Source organism: Phyllopteryx taeniolatus, chromosome 17, assembly GCF_024500385.1.
Source record: "Phyllopteryx taeniolatus isolate TA_2022b chromosome 17, UOR_Ptae_1.2, whole genome shotgun sequence".
Taxonomy (NCBI): domain Eukaryota; kingdom Metazoa; phylum Chordata; class Actinopteri; order Syngnathiformes; family Syngnathidae; genus Phyllopteryx; species Phyllopteryx taeniolatus.
The window spans coordinates 14,127,743-14,148,430 of record NC_084518.1 but is presented as its reverse complement, the minus strand read 5'-3'; the positions used below and the strand labels follow the sequence as shown (position 1 = coordinate 14,148,430).

The 20,688-nt window shown below is 42.0% G+C and overlaps 1 protein-coding gene across 1 annotated transcript in view; it reads right to left on the bottom strand.

Annotated features, from left to right (window-relative positions):
- Positions 1 to 2,075: 2,075 nt before the first annotated feature.
- LOC133467152 (rho GTPase-activating protein 26-like) overlaps positions 2,076 to 20,688 on the bottom strand; it is a 72,456-nt gene continuing 53,843 nt past the window's right edge. The window contains exons 18-25 of the mRNA XM_061751672.1: positions 16,989 to 17,094; positions 13,607 to 13,766; positions 11,683 to 11,827; positions 10,303 to 10,489; positions 4,440 to 4,475; positions 3,582 to 3,692; positions 2,724 to 2,815; positions 2,076 to 2,480 (exon numbers count right to left, since the gene is read on the bottom strand). Coding sequence (XP_061607656.1) covers positions 2,392 to 2,480; positions 2,724 to 2,815; positions 3,582 to 3,692; positions 4,440 to 4,475; positions 10,303 to 10,489; positions 11,683 to 11,827; positions 13,607 to 13,766; positions 16,989 to 17,094 — 926 coding nt within the window. The 3' untranslated portion in view covers positions 2,076 to 2,391. The remainder of the gene's footprint in view (positions 2,481 to 2,723; positions 2,816 to 3,581; positions 3,693 to 4,439; positions 4,476 to 10,302; positions 10,490 to 11,682; positions 11,828 to 13,606; positions 13,767 to 16,988; positions 17,095 to 20,688) is intronic.

The window sequence follows — 20,688 nt, the reverse complement described above, 5'->3', positions numbered from 1 at the left end:
ACAGGCACTCCGGTTTCCTTCCACATACCAAAAACATGCGTAGTAGGTTGATTGAAGACTCTACAATTGCCCGTAGGTGTGAATGTGAGTGCGAATGGTTGTTTGTTTGTATGTGCCCTGCGATTGGCTGGCGACCAGTTCAGGGTGTACTACTCTCTCTCGCCCGAAGATAGCTGGGATAGGCTCCAGCAGCCCGCGACCCTAGTGAGGAGAAGCGGTAAAAGAAAATGGATGGATGGATCGATAATTAGTTCACCGAACTGCAAGTTGATTAATTGACTAGAGGTAATTACTCAGTGAATATCTACTGCAACATCTGAGATTATTTGTGTAAAGTACACCTCCTTCTTCAACTTTAATAAAATTTGAAAATATTTGTCTCATATTAAAAGTAAAATGTTAAGTAGTGGAGGGCATGGAAGGCAAACAAGCCAAAGCCAAGTGATGCTAAAAAAAAAGTACATTAATTGGTTTTGGAATTTTCACCGAAATGTAATGTGTCTTGCTTGGCCCATGAGATGTAGTAGTAGTAATAATAATAATGTTAGTTGATATTACATGTCAATAAAAATATACAAAAAAGGGTTGGAAAGTGTATAAATACATACATTACAGCTAAATATTTTTTTTCTTCCAAGCTTTGTCATGAATTGGAAAAAAAAAAAAAAAAAAAAAAAAAGGCGGCACAGTGTATGACTGGTTAGCACATCCGCCTCACGGTTCTGAGGACCCGGGTTCAAATCCGGCCCCGCCTGTGTGGAGTTTGCATGCTCTCCCCGTGCCTGTGTGGGTTTTCTCTGGGTACTCCGGTTTCCTCCCACATCCCAAAAACATGCATGCTAGGTTAATTGAGGACTCTCAATTGCCCATAGGTGTGAATGTGATTGCGAATGGTAGTTTGGTTCTATGTGCCCCGCGATTGGCTGGCGACCAGTTCAAGGTGCACCCCGCCTCTCGCCCGAAGATAGCTGGGATAGGCTCCAGCACGCCCGAGACCCTAGTGAGGATAGGCGGTACGGAAAATGGATGGATATTTTAGAAAATGCTTTGTCTTGGTCGTCAAAAGTTTGGACACACTTTCTAGTGTTACTGAATAAAAAATTGTCCAAACTTTAGGCTGGTAGTGTATATCCTTTATATATATATATTACACGTGGGATTTAACGTCATAATTTTGATTGAGTTTATTGTTCCTTTAATGTATTTCTATACAAATCATTCTGTTTCAACTCTTATATTGCTTTCCTTTCAAACAAATGTTTCATTACGCTTTCATTTCATCACAGGAAACATTTCAGATGTATTGTTTCGGTCAGTTTTTGGGCGGAAAATATATTCATCTGTTTTAGATTTGAGTTATGTTTTGTTTTGAATCATACCAATAAAAGCGGGATTTCCCAAGCGTTTTATTTTAAATTCAGCTCCTTCCAAGGACCCACAATTAGTAAAACATAACATTTACATATAATGTATCCAAACTACTGGTAGGGTTGGTAGTAAATTATTGAATTGGTAATCAATAAAATAAGTGAAAATTGACCTGGGACTCACATTTTGGGAAAGCACACAAAACATTTGGCAGTTTGATGGATGCGAGCATCAGGACTTGGTGTGCTTGATAAGAAACCCCTGAGTGACTGTACGAGTCAATGCGCGTGTTGGGTCAAGCATCAAAAAAGCTCAGCTTTTAGGGGATGCCCCCACCCCCGCCACCCCTGCACTCTCTTTACTGTAAACAGCTGGGCGCTTGTTGAAAATTGTTCACATTTTTCACCTCCGAGGGTAGAAGAAGGGAACGTAGCTTGACCTTTGGATGAACTGAGGCGGGGGCCACCTCACGCTGATCTGACCAGGAGCCTCAAACATTATGCAGGTTCAGGCTTGTCAAAGGAATAATATATATATATTTTTTTAAAAAGCTTTTGACCTTATTGACAGGGAAATTCTGTATTCAAATCCAATGTGGCAGGCCACTGTTATTGTTTTTTGTCTTTTTAATTTGTCATCCGCATTTGCGGGAAGATCTCGATAAGCAGTCAGTGCAGTTCAAAAGAAGAAAGAAGCGAAAAACAAGCTCACATATATCAGTTCATTTACTCACGCACACACACATTCCAGGCTCATTAGCACATCGTCTTCACGAAGACTTGGGAAGCCATCCAAACTAATCCAAGAACAGCTGGAACCGCGGAGGCTCCTTCCAGTGCAACTCCGGGATCTCGCCAAAGTCTGGGCAGGGGTCACATCCGCTCCATTTGCTTCTCCCTCCCCCCCCAAAATAAGTGAATTCCAACTCGTGTATATAATCAATTATGGTCCCCCACACCCTGCACTTGCAGTCCAGTTTGGTCTAGTCCAAGTCCAGTGTCGTCCTCGAGTTCAGTTGTTGCACTATAGAAATTCCACATAGTTCTGAGGAATGAGTCCTATTCGACCGTCCAACGTTCCTTCCAGCCAGCCTGGCTCTCTGGAGGCATGAACTACAGAAGATAGTACACATAGCAAACACAAATAAATGTACTACTCTGTTGTTGGCCAGCAAAATCAGCCAAACTCCCCAGCAAAACCTTTTATAATTATTTTGTAAATGCTCTGGAAACCTTCCACTCCTGTGCCACCTTCGGTGCACCGAATGTGACCAGTGAGTAAACACAATATGCTCTTTTTTCAGCAGATTCTGATTTTTTTTTCCTCCAAGTGAGAAGTGCAAAGGTGTGACTCACCGTTGTCGAAGATAGTCCCCGCAATGAAGGACAGCTCGGAGTCGTGCTCGGCCTTGCAGGCGTAGAGAGCACGAGCTCGCTTGCCAGAATTGCTGCACACAAAGACAAAAAGTGCGAGTGTTAGACACACAACGGTTTAGGAATTGCTGTTATCGCTGGGGTTGGGGTGGGTGGTTAGGGATTGGATCGAGTTGGGGTTGGCGTTAGAGTTGGGTTCATTTTGGTGTTAAGAGTTTGGGTTAAACTATTGAAAAAAAATAACTTTTAGTAGAAAATTTGAGATGAAATTGTCTCCATAGGCCATGGAATAATCTGGTATGAATTGGGTAAGTGTTAAATTATGATTATGGCTTGGGTTAGACAATTACCGTAAATGCTCTTCGATAACATGGCAGAAATTGCAATAAACCTGTGAAACAATGATCAAATGTCCCAGCCCTCGATTTTTCTTTTCTTTTCTTTTCCTGGACTGGACCTCTTTAAATGCAAATATATATACGGTATACTTAGGGTTAGGCTCACCTATAGTTGTACTGGAATCCCAAATATTGCAATCTTGAGGTTGGCCATATCAAGGAACGGTTCAGTTTGAAACAAAACGCAATATGAAACATGATGCAAACAATTAGAGATATTTTTTTTGTTGTTGTTCTTGATGCCGTTAATCAGGACGGGGGTCACAGTGAGCTATAGTATCACATGCAGTAAGCACATTCAGAGTCTTCCCTAAAGGACTCGACATTTGCCGCAGTAAGGCTCAGGTTAAGGGACGTGTACTGTTTCCCGGGCAACTGAAGAGACACAGGACAGTGGCGAAACGAGTGTCGTTTAAGACATAAACGTGTGATGATAACCAACCTGATTGGGGACGAGTCACTGGAGGCCGAAGAAACGGGCTGCGGACTGGACGGCGCTGAGAACATGGGCCAGGATGGAGACCGTGGTGAGTTTGGACTGGAGGATGATCCACTGAAGGATCGTGGAAAATGTTGACGCTTCAGTTACTGTGGTCGGTTCTTAATAATAACAATAACATACAGTGGTACCTTGGGACCTACCAAGCTCGTGACTCAATTTGTTTGTCTATGAAATCAATGCTCAGCATTGAAATGTTTTGAAATGCCATTACAGTGTTCCCTCGCTCTGTCATGCGTCACCTATTGGGGATTCTGTGCCACCACAATTTTTTTGTTTTAGCACAGTTTTTTAATAAAGCAAAATAGCACTGTAACATAAAATATAAATATAAAAAGGTAATAAAGTGTAGTTTACCAAAGGTTAGTTCAGTGGTAGCGTCTGTTCCATGCTCCTTGCGAGTGTTTTCATTTTCTATTTGCGTGTTTACCTGCTTGTTCCGTTCACTGAAGTGCTGACAGCACATCGTTGACTGTGGCTCTCCTTTTTCTTTCCACTTCACTCAAGCGGTGGCATATCTGAAGCTAGCTAGTAACCAATTGAGCACTCGTATCTTGAAAATCTCGTAACTTGGGGCACTTGTAATTCAAGGTACCACTGTACTTAGCACCTTTCAAGGAAGCAAATGGCACTAGTAGTAACAATATAATTATACTGTATGTATTGTTATGTGTAGGCAAATGGTATTCTTGCGATCTAAAATTGCATGCTTTGGTGTTCAAGGAAATAGCATCACAAATTTCGTCATGGTATTTTTTGATGGGTATTTATTCAATAGGAATGATGTAACATTCTTCTTACCAGACTGGTATGCTGCTGCGGGTTTTGGGGTTCAACCTAAAAAGACAAAATGACAACAATAGTAAAATGACAATTCAGCTCATATCAAATTACAGTACAGTAGCGGTTTGCTCGATCTCAGTACAGTACTATAATTCCATCCATCCATTTTCTGAGCCGCTTCTCCTCACTCGGGTCGCGGGCGTGTTGGAGCCGATCCCCGCTATCATCGGGCAGGAGGCGGGGTACACCCTGAACTGGTTGCCAGCCAATCGCAAGGCACATACAAACAAACAACCATTCGCACTCACATTCACACCTACGGGCAATTTAGAGTCTTCAATTAACCTACCGTGCATGTTTTGGGATGTGGGAGGAAACCGGAGCGCCTGGAGAAAACCCACGCAGGCACAGGGAGAACATGCAAACTCCACACAGGCGGGGCCGGGGATTGAACCCTGGTCCTCAGAACTGTGAGGCAGACGCTTTAACCAGTTGTACACCGTGCCGCCAGTACTATAATTATTATTTTTTTAAAAACATTTGGGAAACGTTGGCGTAAACATCCTGGAGCTGGTAAAGTCAGACCTTCAAAATAAAAGCACGCCAGTATAATAACACAGTTGCACCACAGTATGCGTCGAAAACCTAGCTTTTTATTACTCTTTACTAGTTCTTCCACAGACAAAGACAATTTAAACCAATCAAAAGCCGGTGAGAGACTCATGCAGCGCGCACATCTGTTGCTGTAAGCGGCTCTGCCTCCTCCCTCAGTCTAAAAAAACGTGATTAGCAACTCGTGGACGTCACGCTCTAACCGTCATTGTGGAGTAATAAAGTCAACAAGTGGACTTGTTGACCCCTACAGTCTTGGTGACCCCTACAGTGCGGTGACACCTTGAACGTGCCTATGGTCACACAATTTGGAATTCAACCGCATTTTTCGCGTTCCATATGCCTCTATGCTCGACTCAAGTTTATTGGGAGGGAAAAATACACCTCTCATGTCACAAAGTTGTGATCGTGAGACAGTCATCATACCATCTACCGTTATTTTTGCCAAAAACGGGAGTTAGGAGCAAGCTTCAGACACACCACTACTCAAGTGAAGTGGGGAAAAATATCATTTTAAGCTAGTGTAATGTGGGCAAGGAGAGCCACAATGCCAATGCACTTTCAGCCGTTTATTCAACGGTCAACAGTCAAACCCACAAATCCAGAATCAGAATATTCACGCTCACACTGAACTAACCGAATCCAGTTTATGGTGTCGCTTACTAAGCCACACCCCTCTAAGGCACATATGAATACAACAGTATGTACAGTAATTGCACTTTATTAAACCTCTTTATTACTTTACTTCCTCTTTCATTAAGTTTTATTACATTATGTTTTTCAGACAATACAGTCAGATTTCTCTTGTCTATTAAAATGTGAAAAAGATTGGTCAAATAATGTAAGTCAACTCAGGAGGCAATCTTTTTATGAAATTTGTAATCCACTTGACATTTTCAACTGAGAAAACTTATCACTTTGTACAAGACGTCTTGTCTGGAAACATTTTGTTCATACAGTGGATGCATTTAGACTGTCAGCACGTTAACTGGCATGTTATTGCAAGGATGAGAGGCTACAGGCACTAATGTATTCTCAGAAGGTGTTACGCAAGAAAGGGTATGTTAATGGTTCCATGCCATCAGATTGCATTTTTTCTACAGTTTTATGCATGGGTAAAAATGAGTCAGTGACCTGGTTTAAGTTTGACATCTACGCGGTTTGTCGATTGACAGCAAAAGTCCTACAGACGACAACATTTTGAAATTGCCGACAGTGTCACGTAGTTACGCTCATTAATATTTAAGTACCTGCTCACTTCGCGGTTGCTACATGCCTGCTCATCTTGGGAACAATTGCTGAGTAGCAAAGCGACTGCGTCTTGTGCAAAGCTTGAACTTTGCGTCACCCGCCAAACTAAGAGCAAGTGAGAAATAAATGGCTTCAATTTATTTTGGGAGAAATTCCAAAGCATTTCGGAACCAGAATTGCGCTGCGTTTGAGCCCATTTTGTGGAGGATGGCTTCGTACATAAGCTTTCACAAACTGCTGGAAGTGCATTTCTGGGATTTGAGCAGGCAACCCGGGCGGCTCCTGGCAAGCCATGCAAATGCAGTATATAAAAGCATTCACGTGTTGTCGGTTACAACAATACTTAACTACATTTATAACGTTGACTGTAACCGCGGTCAACGTGAAATGTGCGCGAGAGATTAACGCCCTGAACCGTTGCGACTAAATGGAACCCACTTGTAAAAATATCCTCCTCTCTTTTATTTTCCCCACGTGACACGTACCCTCCATTGCGGGTTGTGACTTGTGGGTCGTGGGCGACCGATCCAACGCTTGCTGAACTCTGCTTCATGATGTTAGTAGATGTTAGACACAGGACTTCCTGAGCATTTTTAACTCAAATTATTTTGCTAACCCGATAAAAGGACATAAAAGATTATCAAAAATAATGAAAAAAATCTGATGGCATGTCACCTTTAGGAAAATACATTAAACACAATATACAGCATGTTGTTGAAGGAAGAGTAGAAGTCTTTAAGAGAAATTATTCCAGTCAATATATCATCTTTAAAATCCATTCCTCTTCTCAGCTATAGAGTTTTAGTATTACCGGTACTTTTTGGAAGGTCAGCATATTTGATCTGGCTTTCTGCTACAATCGATTGTGTTTTCTTTCCTGTCCTTAAGGGATAGCAGAAACACTGGAATAATCATAAACATGACAACAGACGGATATTTAATTTCAGGGCTGACATTTTTTGACAAGCATGATTCCATCAAAAGTGCTGTCTTATCTCATCCTCTATCTGCTGACAGGCCATCAGTCTACACAAAAACCCAATACGGGTTCAACTCCTTTACTTGCACTGTAGTGGACGGCTGGCAATCGAATGACAGCTTGTGTGCACAGCGCACGGGAGCAATGAAAACATACTTTAAACGGGGATCACAAGGGGAGTGAATGTTTTTTTTTTTTTTTTGCCCTTTGCTGCAGCTGTCAGAGTAGCTCTGGCCGCTATATTGGTCACGTACCATGCAGCTATCCGTCTACTATACAGCCTATCCCAGCTGACTATGAGCGTGAGGAGGTGCACACCCTGGATTGGTTGCCAGCCAATCGCAGAGCACAAACAACCATTCACACTCACATTCACACTCACACTCACACTACGCGGGCATAAATGCGTAGTAGCCAGTACATTTATGCCGTTGCTTAAATACTTTTTACTTTTGCGCGAGTATTTTTATTAAGAAACGCTACTTTTACTCTGTTACATTGAGCTACATTACGCTCACTACTTTGATTTGTATTGAAAGGTATTTACCGTATTATTGCTTGAGTGATCTATTTCGGTTTGTCCGAGAGACTTCGGACTCTGTTTAACCAATCCTTCGTAACTACTAGTGACGTTTGACTCCATTTGACCAATCAAACATAGCCAGGCAGTCACATGACCACACAAATTATCCACGCACCCCCACACAGAAGCAGGCAGACAGACACGCGAGCTCTGAGGACGTGTGTAGTGGATGATGCATTATTACTAATATAACGGACAATCGGCTGGAAACGTGTTCGGTTCATTGAAGACTCTAAATTGTCCATCGGTGTGAATGTGAGTGCAAATGGATACTTGTCGGCCAGTCCAGGGTGTACAACGGCTAGTTCTCATCAATAAAGGACAAGTATGTCTTTTAAGCAAGCAGCAGTTTTATGTCATTTATCATAAGAGACTCAGTAGCTGGTTTATGGGTGTTGCACATGAGATTATGTTTGAGCACAAGGCCGCACTCATGATTGCACATTGTGTCTCGGTGCTCGCAGAAAGCAAGTCATAACAACTAAATTGCATTTAGAGTACTGCAGACGAAGAGGGCAAGCTGCCCATCGGAACTCGGCTTGCTAGCTTTTCTTGTCTCGCGGCCTTGGGAGGATTCGATCTTTCCATCTTTGCTGTCACGGCTGCAATTTAAAGACATCTTTAATCAAAGAAGAACCAAATGTATTGTAAGATTATAACACACCAACTGTATTTTTTTATCAGCTGTGGAAAACAGGGAGTATTACAAAAAAATAAAACAGGGGCAGCATGCAATCTGCTGACTCTCAAGACTTCTGTGAAGGTTTTATTGAAACCATCCAGTCTCCAGGGTGATTAAAAACCTCAACCGTCTTTTTTTAACATTCCAGTTGGTCTATTTTTCTCTCACTTGTTTTCTGTTGTTCTTTAATACCAAACACACCAGAGAAACAAACAGTGTCAGTCCCCAGGAGGGAATCGAGATAGACTACAGCCCTTTTAATGCTTGGAATTGCTTAACTTATTCACTGCCAGCCTTCCCAGTTAACATGGATATTTGACTTCTAAAGCCGTCAATTTTTAAAAATTATTTTCTGGCTAAGCATGTTTCTTAATGTGGTTTGTGAAAATCACCTAGAGCAGCACATACAAAAAAAGATTGTAGTGTTCCCTTCTCTAAATAAGGTAAAAATTTTACTGACAAAAAAAGAGCATACCATATTTCCTCATATAGTGGAATTGCCTCTAATACAGTAGCGTCTACTGTATTAGAGGCAATTACCCAAATTAGTCACCGTGTGCGGCATCTCCATACTTACGACAAATAAATGCATCCCTGAAGTAGACACCTCCCATTGCCCCATTAGGAAAAAGAAGGGTAATAAGTATCCATTCATAGACATCACCGTCGAGGCAATTTTCAACGCTGTTGCTAACTAAAACAGCAGGACCCACTGATGCACGTAGACAACCTCTCATATGAATTGAAAAGTGTGGCGTCTCACTGCAGCATGTTGTAACCAATTTCCTGTTCAGTATTAAAGATGAAAGATTACGTTATGTGGCACCTCTGATCTAAGGTTACTCCACAATGTTGTGTGCATCCACAGGTTCTACCTGAAAGCGCAAAAAAACTGGGAGGAGTACATGCAAATAGATGAATTTAGCTCGTGCAATGTGATTGAACAAATCTGAGACATATTGGGGTGGTTTGATTATTTCTCTTTAAATACCGTTTCTGAAAGGCAGGTGCAAATTGGCACCGCTGAGTGTAACGATTGCTGCGGTTATTGTGGCGAGGAGGAGGTGCAAAAAATATGAGACACCATGTGGAGGGTGGATCTTTTCTGCTTGAGTAAACATTTTTGAAATTCCAGAATGAAATGCCAGAAATAAAAAGAATCGTGTCATATTGTCTATTCAGCAATATCATTTTGGAGCTTCTGAATGCTCATAGGGACTAACTTGAGCCAGTCACAGGAAGTAGTCATGCCAGATCACATTTCCTTGCATCTGGATCCTTTTAGAGCACGGTGACAATTGGCCCATACCAATTGTACCACGGAAGTTTTCAGGTGTGCTGTCCCAAGTTTCAACACAATGTTACGCAGAATGGGCAGATGCATCCATCTCCCACCCACTCGGAACGACTCAAACAAAACGTGTCTTTTGTACGGTTGCTTGAATCGCCTGACTTACAGGAACAATAGATTGCTTTTCTGTCACTCAGTAATAAGATCGTTTGCCTCTTCCACCTCCGCTTCCAATTCCATCACTTCAAACTTAATTTTGCACTTGTGGTGTGCTCCCAAATTTTTCATGGTGAAAACAATCAAAACTACCCGAAGCACAAAACCCTCCTTCAAATACAGTGGTTTCCGCAACTTTTACACCTGTTGCCAACAGTGCATGCAATCTGTTAGGAGTGAGTGAGTGTACACGCAATTTAGCGCCGGCTATTTGGGCTCTTAGTATAAAAGGTTCTCAGACTTCGATATGTGTTTTGTGGCACTCACAATGAGTTGGGACGGATGTGCCTGGGGTCGTGCTCTCCGTCGTTGCTGGTCAGGCTGTGTCTGGGCGTTAGACCTTGGCTTCCGCCGCTGCTGCTGCTGCTGCTGCTGCTGTTGCAGTTGGCGGAGGACGACGCGGCCTGCTGCAGCTCGCCCATTGCGGCGTTGACCACGCTGTTCCGCTTCTCACCTTCAATGATCAATGGTGATTTATTCGCTCAGAGTCCGAATATTGAAGAATTATGACATTGCAGTTTCTGCAATCAGCAATGTACACCCTGACAATAATGAGGCAGCAGATGACAATGGTTTGCCTTCACCGGGGACCCACACACAACTAAAAGCCGTGGTGTTAAAGCACAACATAATTTAACGTAAAGATGAACATAAGCACACAACCAGCGGCACGGTGGATGACTGCTAAGCACAACTGCCTCACAGTTCTGAGGACTGGGGTTCAAATCCCAGTCCCACCTGTGTGGAGTTTGCATGTTCTCCCCGTGTTTGACTGGTTAACTTATTAATTCCAGAAAAACAGTAACATGCCATAAATTGACAGTAACACTCTGCAAATGCCTTCTTGTTTCTGCATCCAGTAATTTTAATTCGAATTAAGGTATTTAACAAATGGAGACCAGAGAGACGTCAGAAATGAATCAAACATAACATTCAACCACTATAACTGTTTTCTATTCATGAATGCAGGTAAATTACTATAATTTGACATCTTTATCAATCAAGGCTTTACTGTTCACCCCCCCCCCCCCCCACACTTTAAATAAACCTAAACAAAACAGTAAATTAGAAAACTGAACGAAAACATAATATATATATTCTACCATTACCATTTTTTTTACTTCTGTTATACAGTGATGAACTTCTCTTTATATAAACTTATATAAACTTTGTTTATACAGTTGACACTGACAGTTTAATGGCCTTGCCTTATTTCATATGGTAAGCACTGTTTTGAAATTAGAACAACTTAGAAGTCAACCAGCACCACGAAATGAATTGTGTTCCCCTTTGGATGTACTAGTGTTCATCCATCCATCCATTTTCTGAGCCGCTTCTCCTCACTCGGGTCGCGGGCGTGCTGGAGCCTATCCCAGTTATCAACGGGCAGGAGGCGGGGTACACCCTGAACTGGTTGCCAGCCAATCGCAGGGCACATACAAACAAACAACCATTCGCACTCACATTCACACCTAAGGGCAATTTAGAGTCTTCAATCAACCTACCACGCATGTTTTTGGGATGTGGGAGGAAACCGGAATGCCCGGAGAAAACTCCTCTAACCAGTCGTCCACCGTGCCGCCTGTAATAGTGTTCCATTATTTCAAATGTCAAAATGGCGTTAATAGGTTAAGTGTCGGGTCTTACCTTTGAGGGAATGTGTTGGTGTCTGGAAGAGCGTGAGAGGTCTTTCAATGCAGGACGGAGCTTTGCTCTCAGTGCTTCTCCTCCTGGACTGGTTGAGCTGAGGGTTGATTAAATCTCCAGCAGAGCTCGGCACATCTTTGAATATCTGCATCAACGAGTCCACAACACCCAGACATGCTGTCAATCAATCTGTGGAGACAAGCTAGGGACATGGCGCTTGGCTCAGGCCCGGAGCGACGTGGCCCAACGTGAGTGAGTGAGTGAGGGCTATTGCGAAAAAAAGTCACACTCACAAACTCGGTGATTTTGACCCTAGCATATATACCAACTTAGCTGCAATGGAAAAAAACAGGTGGTGTAATCAGGAAATAACAGTTTGAGGTGCCACACATACTGTACTTAATTTTAATTTTGGATTGAACCAGACAGAACATGCCACAGTTGTCAAGAAAGAAGCGGATGCGTTTACATGGTTTCATCTCATCTCTGTCCCTTTCATTAATATTAATTTGTCCACAATGTCAGTGTGACATATGTAGCACAAATAACATGTACCTCAGACTCGCAACACATAATTCACTCGTAAATGAGAGAAGTTTGGATATTTGAGAGTTTGGTGGCTCCATTCATTTTACTCCATTTCAGCGACAGAGACTATTCACACTTTGCTTTTTTCAGGCACATGTACATATGAAATCTATCCATCCATCCATCCATCCATTTTCTGAGCCGCTTCTCCTCAGTAGGGTCGCGGGCGTGCTGGAGCCTATCCCAGCTGTCATCGGGCAGGAGGCAGGGTACACCCTGAACTGGTTGCCAGCCAATCGCAGGGCACATACAAACAAACAACCATTCGCACTCACATTCACACCTACGGGCAATTTAGAGTATCCAATTAATGCATGTTTTTGGGATGTGGGAGGAAACCGGAGTGCCTGGAGAAAACCCACGCAGGCACGGGGAGAACATGCAAACACCACACAGGCGGGGCCGGGGATTGAACCTGGGTCCTCAGAACTGTGAGGCTGACGCTCTAACCAGTCGTCCACCGTGCCGCCCATATGAAATCTAGTTCAGTATTTTTGTAAAACACAATATATATTTTCTGTATATACTGTATTGGTAGGGTCTGGCGGCGGCTTTCATCCAGACAGAAAGCTACTGTGCATTTCGGCGACGGAGACGCTCCATGCTTTGCTTTTTAGCCACAGGTACTGTACATGCAAAAAAATTTATAAATAAATATAGTTTAGAAATATATATGCACCGTATTGGTATGGCTTGGTGGCGGCCGGCTGGATGCCACTTCGTATCTGGATACATTAAATGATTTTGTCATTTTTGATTGGCGGTTACATCTGCGACATAGTGACACCATTCACATGCGTTTCAAATCTGGAATCAAATCTGAAACTAGTGGCCGATGGTGTGCCACTCATAAAAACTAGCGGTAGAACTCGCTCGGTGTACGGTAAGCCTAATGCTCACGGTTCATTATTATAAATGTTCGCTTCATCACATGTACATGCAGATGTGTGTGTATGTGTGTGTGAGTTTGTGATGGTTTGTATCCTTCAGCAGACAAACAAGATGTGCGTGGTCTGCTCCATCTCATTTTCCAGTTGTTATTTGTGCTGTTGCCATGGTGACAACTGTAAGCAGCCGGGTTAAAGAGTGTGACTGCGCTGCAAAGAGTATGTACCATTGCATTAGGTACACTTAAGCACATTTGGCGCTGCGCATAAGCATAACCAGAAAATTCTGCCTCTACTAAACATATTTTGACACATCTGCACGCCTTTGGGAGGATTTTCACTCACTGAACAGAAAATACAGTATATGGAATAAACAAATAAATAATGTAAATATTTTGTCGAATCACTGCATTTGTTGCACAACGCATGCACACATTAATCATACGAACCTTCTCGTGGTGCTCAATGAGGATCTCCACTACAATGTTCTGGAACTTGATGTCCATGATGGCCGCCACCGTCTCCTCCTGTGGGCGGAGGAGAGTCGGACCGAAAACCACGCCCAGGTTGGCTACCGTCATCAGGTTCTGCTGGTGGTGATTGGCCACACTGTTGCCAGGGAGGAGAATTATTCTTAGTTCCTATTATTGTTAAAAATTTCCTAAGAAAAGACATATTTCAAGTCAGTGATATACAGCTCTAGATAAAAACTGCAAAATTATCAGTTTCTCAGATTTTGCTATTTATACTATCAGTATTACTGTACGTTTGAGTAAAATGGACATATTTGTTTTATTGTATCCATCGATCCATTTTCTTCTCCTCACGAGGGTCGCGGGCGTGCTGGAGCCTATCCCAGCTATCTTCGGGCGGGAGGCGGGGTACACCCTGAACCGGTTGCCAGCCAATCGCAGGGCACATACAAACAAACAACCATTCACACTCACATTCATACCTACGGGCAATTTAGAGTCTTCAAACAACCTACCACGCATGTTTTTGGGATGTGGGAGGAAACCGGACTACCCGGAGAAAACCCACACAGGCACGGGGAGAACATGCAAACTCCACACAGGCGGGGCCGGGATTTGAACCCCGGTCCTCAGAACTGTGAGGCAGAAGTGCTAACCAGTCGTCCACCATGCTGGCTGTTTCATTTTATAAACTACTGAAAAAAATAATTCCCAAATTCCAAATCCAAATATTGTCATTCAGGGAATTTGTGGTGGGTGTGTGTTCTGGTTGTTGTCTCCCCCCCTGTCTCGTACACACTTACTCCTGAGAGCATCTTCCCCACCTGTGCCTCGTTTACCCTAATTACCCAATGCATTTAACCTCGTGTCTCATTCTTTCTGGTCGCCAGTTCGTTGTACCTTGTTGTCACGTTCCAGCATTGCTTGTTTCCACGTCACCGACTCATAGTAAGCCTAGACCCTGTTCTGATTATTGACCTTGCCTTTTTGCCTCACGTTTTTTGGATACCTTTGCCTTTGCGGATTGCCTGTGTACCGACCTCTGCCCGATTATTAAACCTCTCTTTTTGAAACTGTCCATTTGAATTGGAGTCGGGTATTTTGGGTCCTGTCCTTTGTTCCGTTCATGACAGAATTTATGTGCAGAAAATTAAAAAGGGTGAAAATCACACAGGCCCAGTGTTTTTTTTGGGGTGGGGGTCTAATTTTTTTCCATAGCTGAATATAGTCAATATATAAAAACAAAAATCACCTTATCAGATGGAAACATTAATGGCACTGAATAGACTGCGGTCAGAAAGATGTCCATTATTCACAGAGAAATCAAAGTAAATGGTGGAGAAAATCCTGGCTTCACAACTTTATGACGATCCACAATAGAATGGCTTCTTTGTTGTCCCAAATTTTTGTCACAAATTGGTTAAGTAACTCTGTTACAAACAAGCAAAACAACAAACTCACTAAAACAATCTCTTCAGCCATAATGAAGTTAGACATAAAACAGAAGTATGAGAGATGGAAGGAGTACAACAAATTCAACACCTGGGGCACAGGTTTGCAAGTACTACCAGTATACTTGAGAATTTAGCCTCTGGTGCGTTGCATAATGTCCAATATTCCATTTGCTGCACAGTACGTCATGTGTCTGCTGCTGAAGTAAAATACATAAACCAGAGGGATTAGAGGGCAGTCTAGAGTGTCACCACAAATCCGCTCACCAGTAATAGACGTATAATTTAACATAATCTATAAGTGTTACGGGATGTGCTGTCGCAGTAGCAGATTGTGGTTGTTTAAACTCTAAACCTGACTGACAGACAATTCATGTCTTTGTCAATTTGAACTGCCTCTAAGCAACACAACATAAACATAAAGCCACCCATTTTTATTGAGAAGTATTGGAACATATGCATGCTTGTTTTGTAATTTGGATTTTGCCGGTGAAAACTACATTCATACATTTAGAGATGTAAACAACATAAAAAGCAGAGAGGGGCCTACAGTGAACAACAAAATCAATTGCAAAGCTGAGAGAAGATGGAAAATCAATCAGAGCCACTGCACATTGGGCACAATACAATCATTAAATTCATTTGTGTGGCCTACTGAGAAGCAACAGACGACAAACAGGGAGGCCAAGGATAATAACGGCCCTTGAAGACATAAACATTTTGATAAATGAAACAAAGTGCCTACAGCAGCTGCTAGTGACATCAGCAATAACATCCAGATGGCAGGAGTGAAGGTATTACATCTACTATTGTTTGCAGAAGACTTCAACAAAACCGACACAAAAGTTTCCAAAAGATGCGATCCACTCATTCATAAGAAAAATATGAAGGTCAGGCTGGAATTTGCCAAAAACTATAGAGCCGAGTCGAGCCGAGTCGCTAAAATCCTGGGATAAGGTTATATGGCATGATGAGACAAAGATGATTCTTTACCGAAGTTATGGAAAGGCTTTGGGAAAGAAAGGATTTGCTCAAGATCCCCAACATACAAGCTTAACTGTGAAGCACAATGGATGTAACATCATGGCTGAGGCTTGCAGGGGTTCTTCTGTGATATGGGCTGATTAATCGTCACTGATGATATAACGCATAATATCAGCATTGTAAGGAAAACAGAAGTCTACAGAAACATTTTCTCTGCCAATTTAAAGAAACACAAGAAGATCGCGAAATCCTTCATCGTGCCGCAAGATAATGACTCAAACCACAAAGGAAAGTTTAGAGCAAACATAAATGGATTGTATTCACTGTGCCAATACTTTTGGAGGGGAGTGTAAAACCTCTTGTAAAGAAAATAAGCTCTTTGGAGAAGATCATCTGGTGAACTCGTCAGCATCTGCTGTGAGTAAAAACAAATGGACTTGCTATCATCTTACAGGGCTGGTTGCATTCTAAATGAGCAATGATTTGGTGATTTGCAGGCCAAAACACATTAAATACCTCCATTAAAATTGGACTTCATGTCAGGAAAAGCTCACGAATATTGGCCCTTGTATGAAGTTAGTTCTGAAATGGAAGTGGACCAGAGATCCAGTCCTTGCAACTTCTTTTTTGAATCTGTCTATTGACATGAAATCCTAGCTTCTTTGACTAGGAGCAGTCTGGCTCGCCAGCTACCAAGCCAAAGAAGGACACAGATTCATTTCACTGACTTCTGGATAGTGTGTTATTCTTCAGTGCAAAGCACTTGGAAAAAAGGAGATTATTTAGAATTCGACACCTTCCTGAGGATGGAGAAAAACCATCCGGCTTATTGTCAAGCTTCAGTTCGGCTAACATCACAGTGTCTGTAGTGTTGAAAACAGCAAACAAATCATGACACTCATGCTTCGTTTTGTTCCACCTACTTGGAAAGATGTTTCATGAGCAGCTCCAACATCTGCCGGTTCTTCTCAGGCAGTCGGTGGACCAGACCATGGATCTCTGTCACCCTGGCCTCGGGGTTGTCCAACTCTAGAAAGCATGGGAGAGAAAGTGTTAGGGCAATAAATACAAGACAGTGAAGTTGGGATCTTCAGTTACCAGTTGACACGTGGACCAAAGCGAGCATGATTATGGGGCAGTAGTCTATTACTCGAATGTGTGGAGTCCTTGTGGAGGCTTAATCAAGGTGTCTTTTGGGCCTTGCTTTAGTTCGGGTATACTGTGGTGCCTTGAGATACGGAGTTTAATTCAAAAATTGTTGTAATGTGCAGTAATGACATAATTAAATGGAATAAAAAAATAAAAAAGTATTTGTCGCACTGAATCAATCGAATGGCCACTGTACTGCTCTTTCTGGTGTGCCAACCTTGGCCACCTGGGGGCAGTATAAGATAGACAGACAGAAATTTTGTTCATTCTCAAATCCTTTCAGCTCATCAAGTATGGAACTAATATTAGTTGTTCTTCACAGAGGATAAAGCAGATATGACCGTGAGTACTGTTATATTGTCTGTCTATATGTGTTGCCGCACTGTCTGTGCTCAATCCATTGCTTAAAAGGTTACAGCACCGCAACATGGATACTATTTCGCATTAGCATTAACCTAGCAGACTGACAGGCTAAGCTATGTGGCTGTTTTAAATACACATGGTGTAATTCTCTTTGTATTATGAAAATGTTGGGGACCACTATATTGTGCTGAAAAAATATCAAAGACTGTCACTGATTAATTGACTTTTGACTCAACTTTCCTTACATTTGGTCAACTGCAAAAAAATCTGTTAGTTCAATTCCTATGGGAAGAAGTAAAAAAGAAGACATTAGATCCAAAATTTGGCTTAAAACCTTTCTGTAGGACACCTCAACAGTGATTAAGAAGCCAAATGCCATCTATCAACCGGATTTATTGCAACCTATAATCCACAAACCCTAATGGACTGAACGACGGTCGTATAACCAATATCATGTTCTCTGTAAATTTGATCAACAAAGCCCATAAAAAGATTGCAGCTACCAATAATCTGACCTTATATCAAAATGCAGTGAAATGTATAATAATGCACGAGTATAGATAGACAGCAAGAAATTAATTTCTATTCTTCAATTTGCTGTTCACTACTGCGTTACCATTTTTTTTCACCTGACCTATTTATTTCTAACCAGTTTTCCAGGGCTTAGCTCAATAGCAGCAACGAGCCAAAGGCGTATTAAGGAAGTCGTAAAAGCACTTTGAGTTGGAGTGAACCTCCCTTGGTTTATGACTTTGTCGGTTCGTTTGGAATGCGGTAAAAATGTCCAGTGTAGATGTTTTTAGCATCTCACAAGGACACCAGGAAGACACGCAGAAAGCAGACAGCAAAGTCTTGAAGGAAAGATAAAGACGAGGTGTTTTACTGAAGCACAACCTTTTGAGGAAGTTGATTTAAAAAAAACTGAGTCACACGTTAATGACAAGCAATTAATCAATCACATTTAAAAAGGCTCCATAGAGATGACTGCAGAATTCATCATGCAGCCCTTAGGGGACCGTGCCTGTCAACACACAACAATAAGCACTCGGCTACAGAGGATTTTACACAGCGGTATTATGCATGTATAATACTTTACTGTAACTACTGAATTTCCTCAAATAGTGTCCAGACCTCGAATTGATGCTGCGCCCCAAGACAACCCAAATGGTGGTAATTACAATTATGTCAGTTCAGACGCTACATACATTAAAGAGCTAACTGCAACAATCTTTCAGAGGAATTAAAAACCACGTTGCATGTGAGCTCACTAACGATGATCCTACAACGATTAGTGGTCCAATACATTGACGTGATTGTTCCACTATGTTGTGCGATGCATCTCGTAATAGTAAAATTAGCAATTGGTATTTTAACAAAGACAATTAAAATTTTAAATCAATCCTTTTAAAAGATTTGGATTTATGTTTCGTCCTGAATACCTTTGGCCAACACTGTTCGGTGAATGTACTGGGTGAAGTAAGCCACTTCGAGGGCCACGTTCGTTAACATTTAATCTTGTTATATCTTATGCAAAATGGGTTTCAATGGTGTAAGAAGTGCATACATTTACCACATATACACAGGAACTGAAGCATGCATTTGCTTTACAGCTTGTTTTTTTTGTTTTGTTTTTTCATGAATCATTCATGTTTGATGTCTCCTGATAGTGGATTACTAATTATTGGAATTCTTTTATGGGCTTCTAAAAGGGAGTTGGGGGAAAAAAAATCTATTTGTCGTGTGTTCCCAAGCTGGTCAACACACAGTTAAAACGATCTATATGGGCTTGAATATGTACTGGCACTGGCTGCTCAGATGGTCCCGGGACACCTGACGCCAGCACATCTACAGTACATTGCAGATTAATACTGTGCAAAACTCATTTATTGATTTTTTTCTTTTTCTTTCTTTTATTTAGTGATTTACATCATTATCAACAATAATTAATGGTTATTGGACGGCAGGCCAGTCCAATTCGGATGACCCTGGGATATTTTGCACAGGCGGAAAATCCAACAATTGTCCAGAAAGAGGATACAATGGAGGAATGATGGAGTAAGAAAGAGGTGATGTTTGAACAAAAATTTCCCACCGACACTCTAGAAGAACATTTTACTAAATATCCTTGATATACTATCCTGTTCAGGGGCGCGGGGGGGCTGGAATCGATCCCAGCTGACTTTGAGCGCAAGACAGACTGGTCACCAGTCAGTAGCATGGCACATACTGTATGTATAAATAACCAGTCACAATATCATTCACACCTATGAACAATTTAAGAGGAAGCCTTGTGTTCAGAGAATACCGACAAAAACATGGGGAGAACATGAAAACTCCACACAGAAGGAGCCGAGATTCGAACTTCTGTGTGGCAGACGTTTGTCTCAATCGCAACAAGACAAAGATTGACAATAAAATAATTCACCACATCATTCTTTCGATTATCACTGCCTCCGACAACAAATTGCCCGCAGCAGTACCCAAACCGTTGCAGTGCCAAAGCCTGAGTCCTTACAGATGAGGTACTGCCGCTCCAGTAACTGTGAAGAGGTGTCAACAAAATTTGTCTCAATATTTTTGTCCATATGGTGCACTTCCTTTTGGTATCCAGCTGGCACCCATTTGTCCCTCTTCTACTACATTATACCCTTCGGCCTCAGCCTATAACAAGCCTTTAAAGACAGTTGAGCATAGCAGATTTGAACCCAGATGAGGAGTAAGTAGCCAAATAGGGGCCTGTGAGATGGGCGGGAGTAAACGCAAAACAGAGGAGGAGCAAGGCGGGGAGTTCATGTCGGGACACTGTCCTTAAATCACCTTGCAGGTTGCCTGCCTTGTTAAAAAAAAAAAAAACATTTTAAAAGGTTGGCGTGAAAACAGTGTCGTAAACGACACGGATTTGCACATATGAATTCACACAGTCATGCAAATGAAGGCAGACAAATAAACAGAACCAGATGCTTTAAATGGCAAGAGGAGGAACTTTAGCTCTGTATTTATAAACAGCTACATTTTCTCTTTTTATGATTGGTACAAAACCCTAAAAGTATGAAGGTTGGTGTTGTTTCACTATGAACGAACGTCAGCACTCTTTTCTCTCAATTTTCTCGC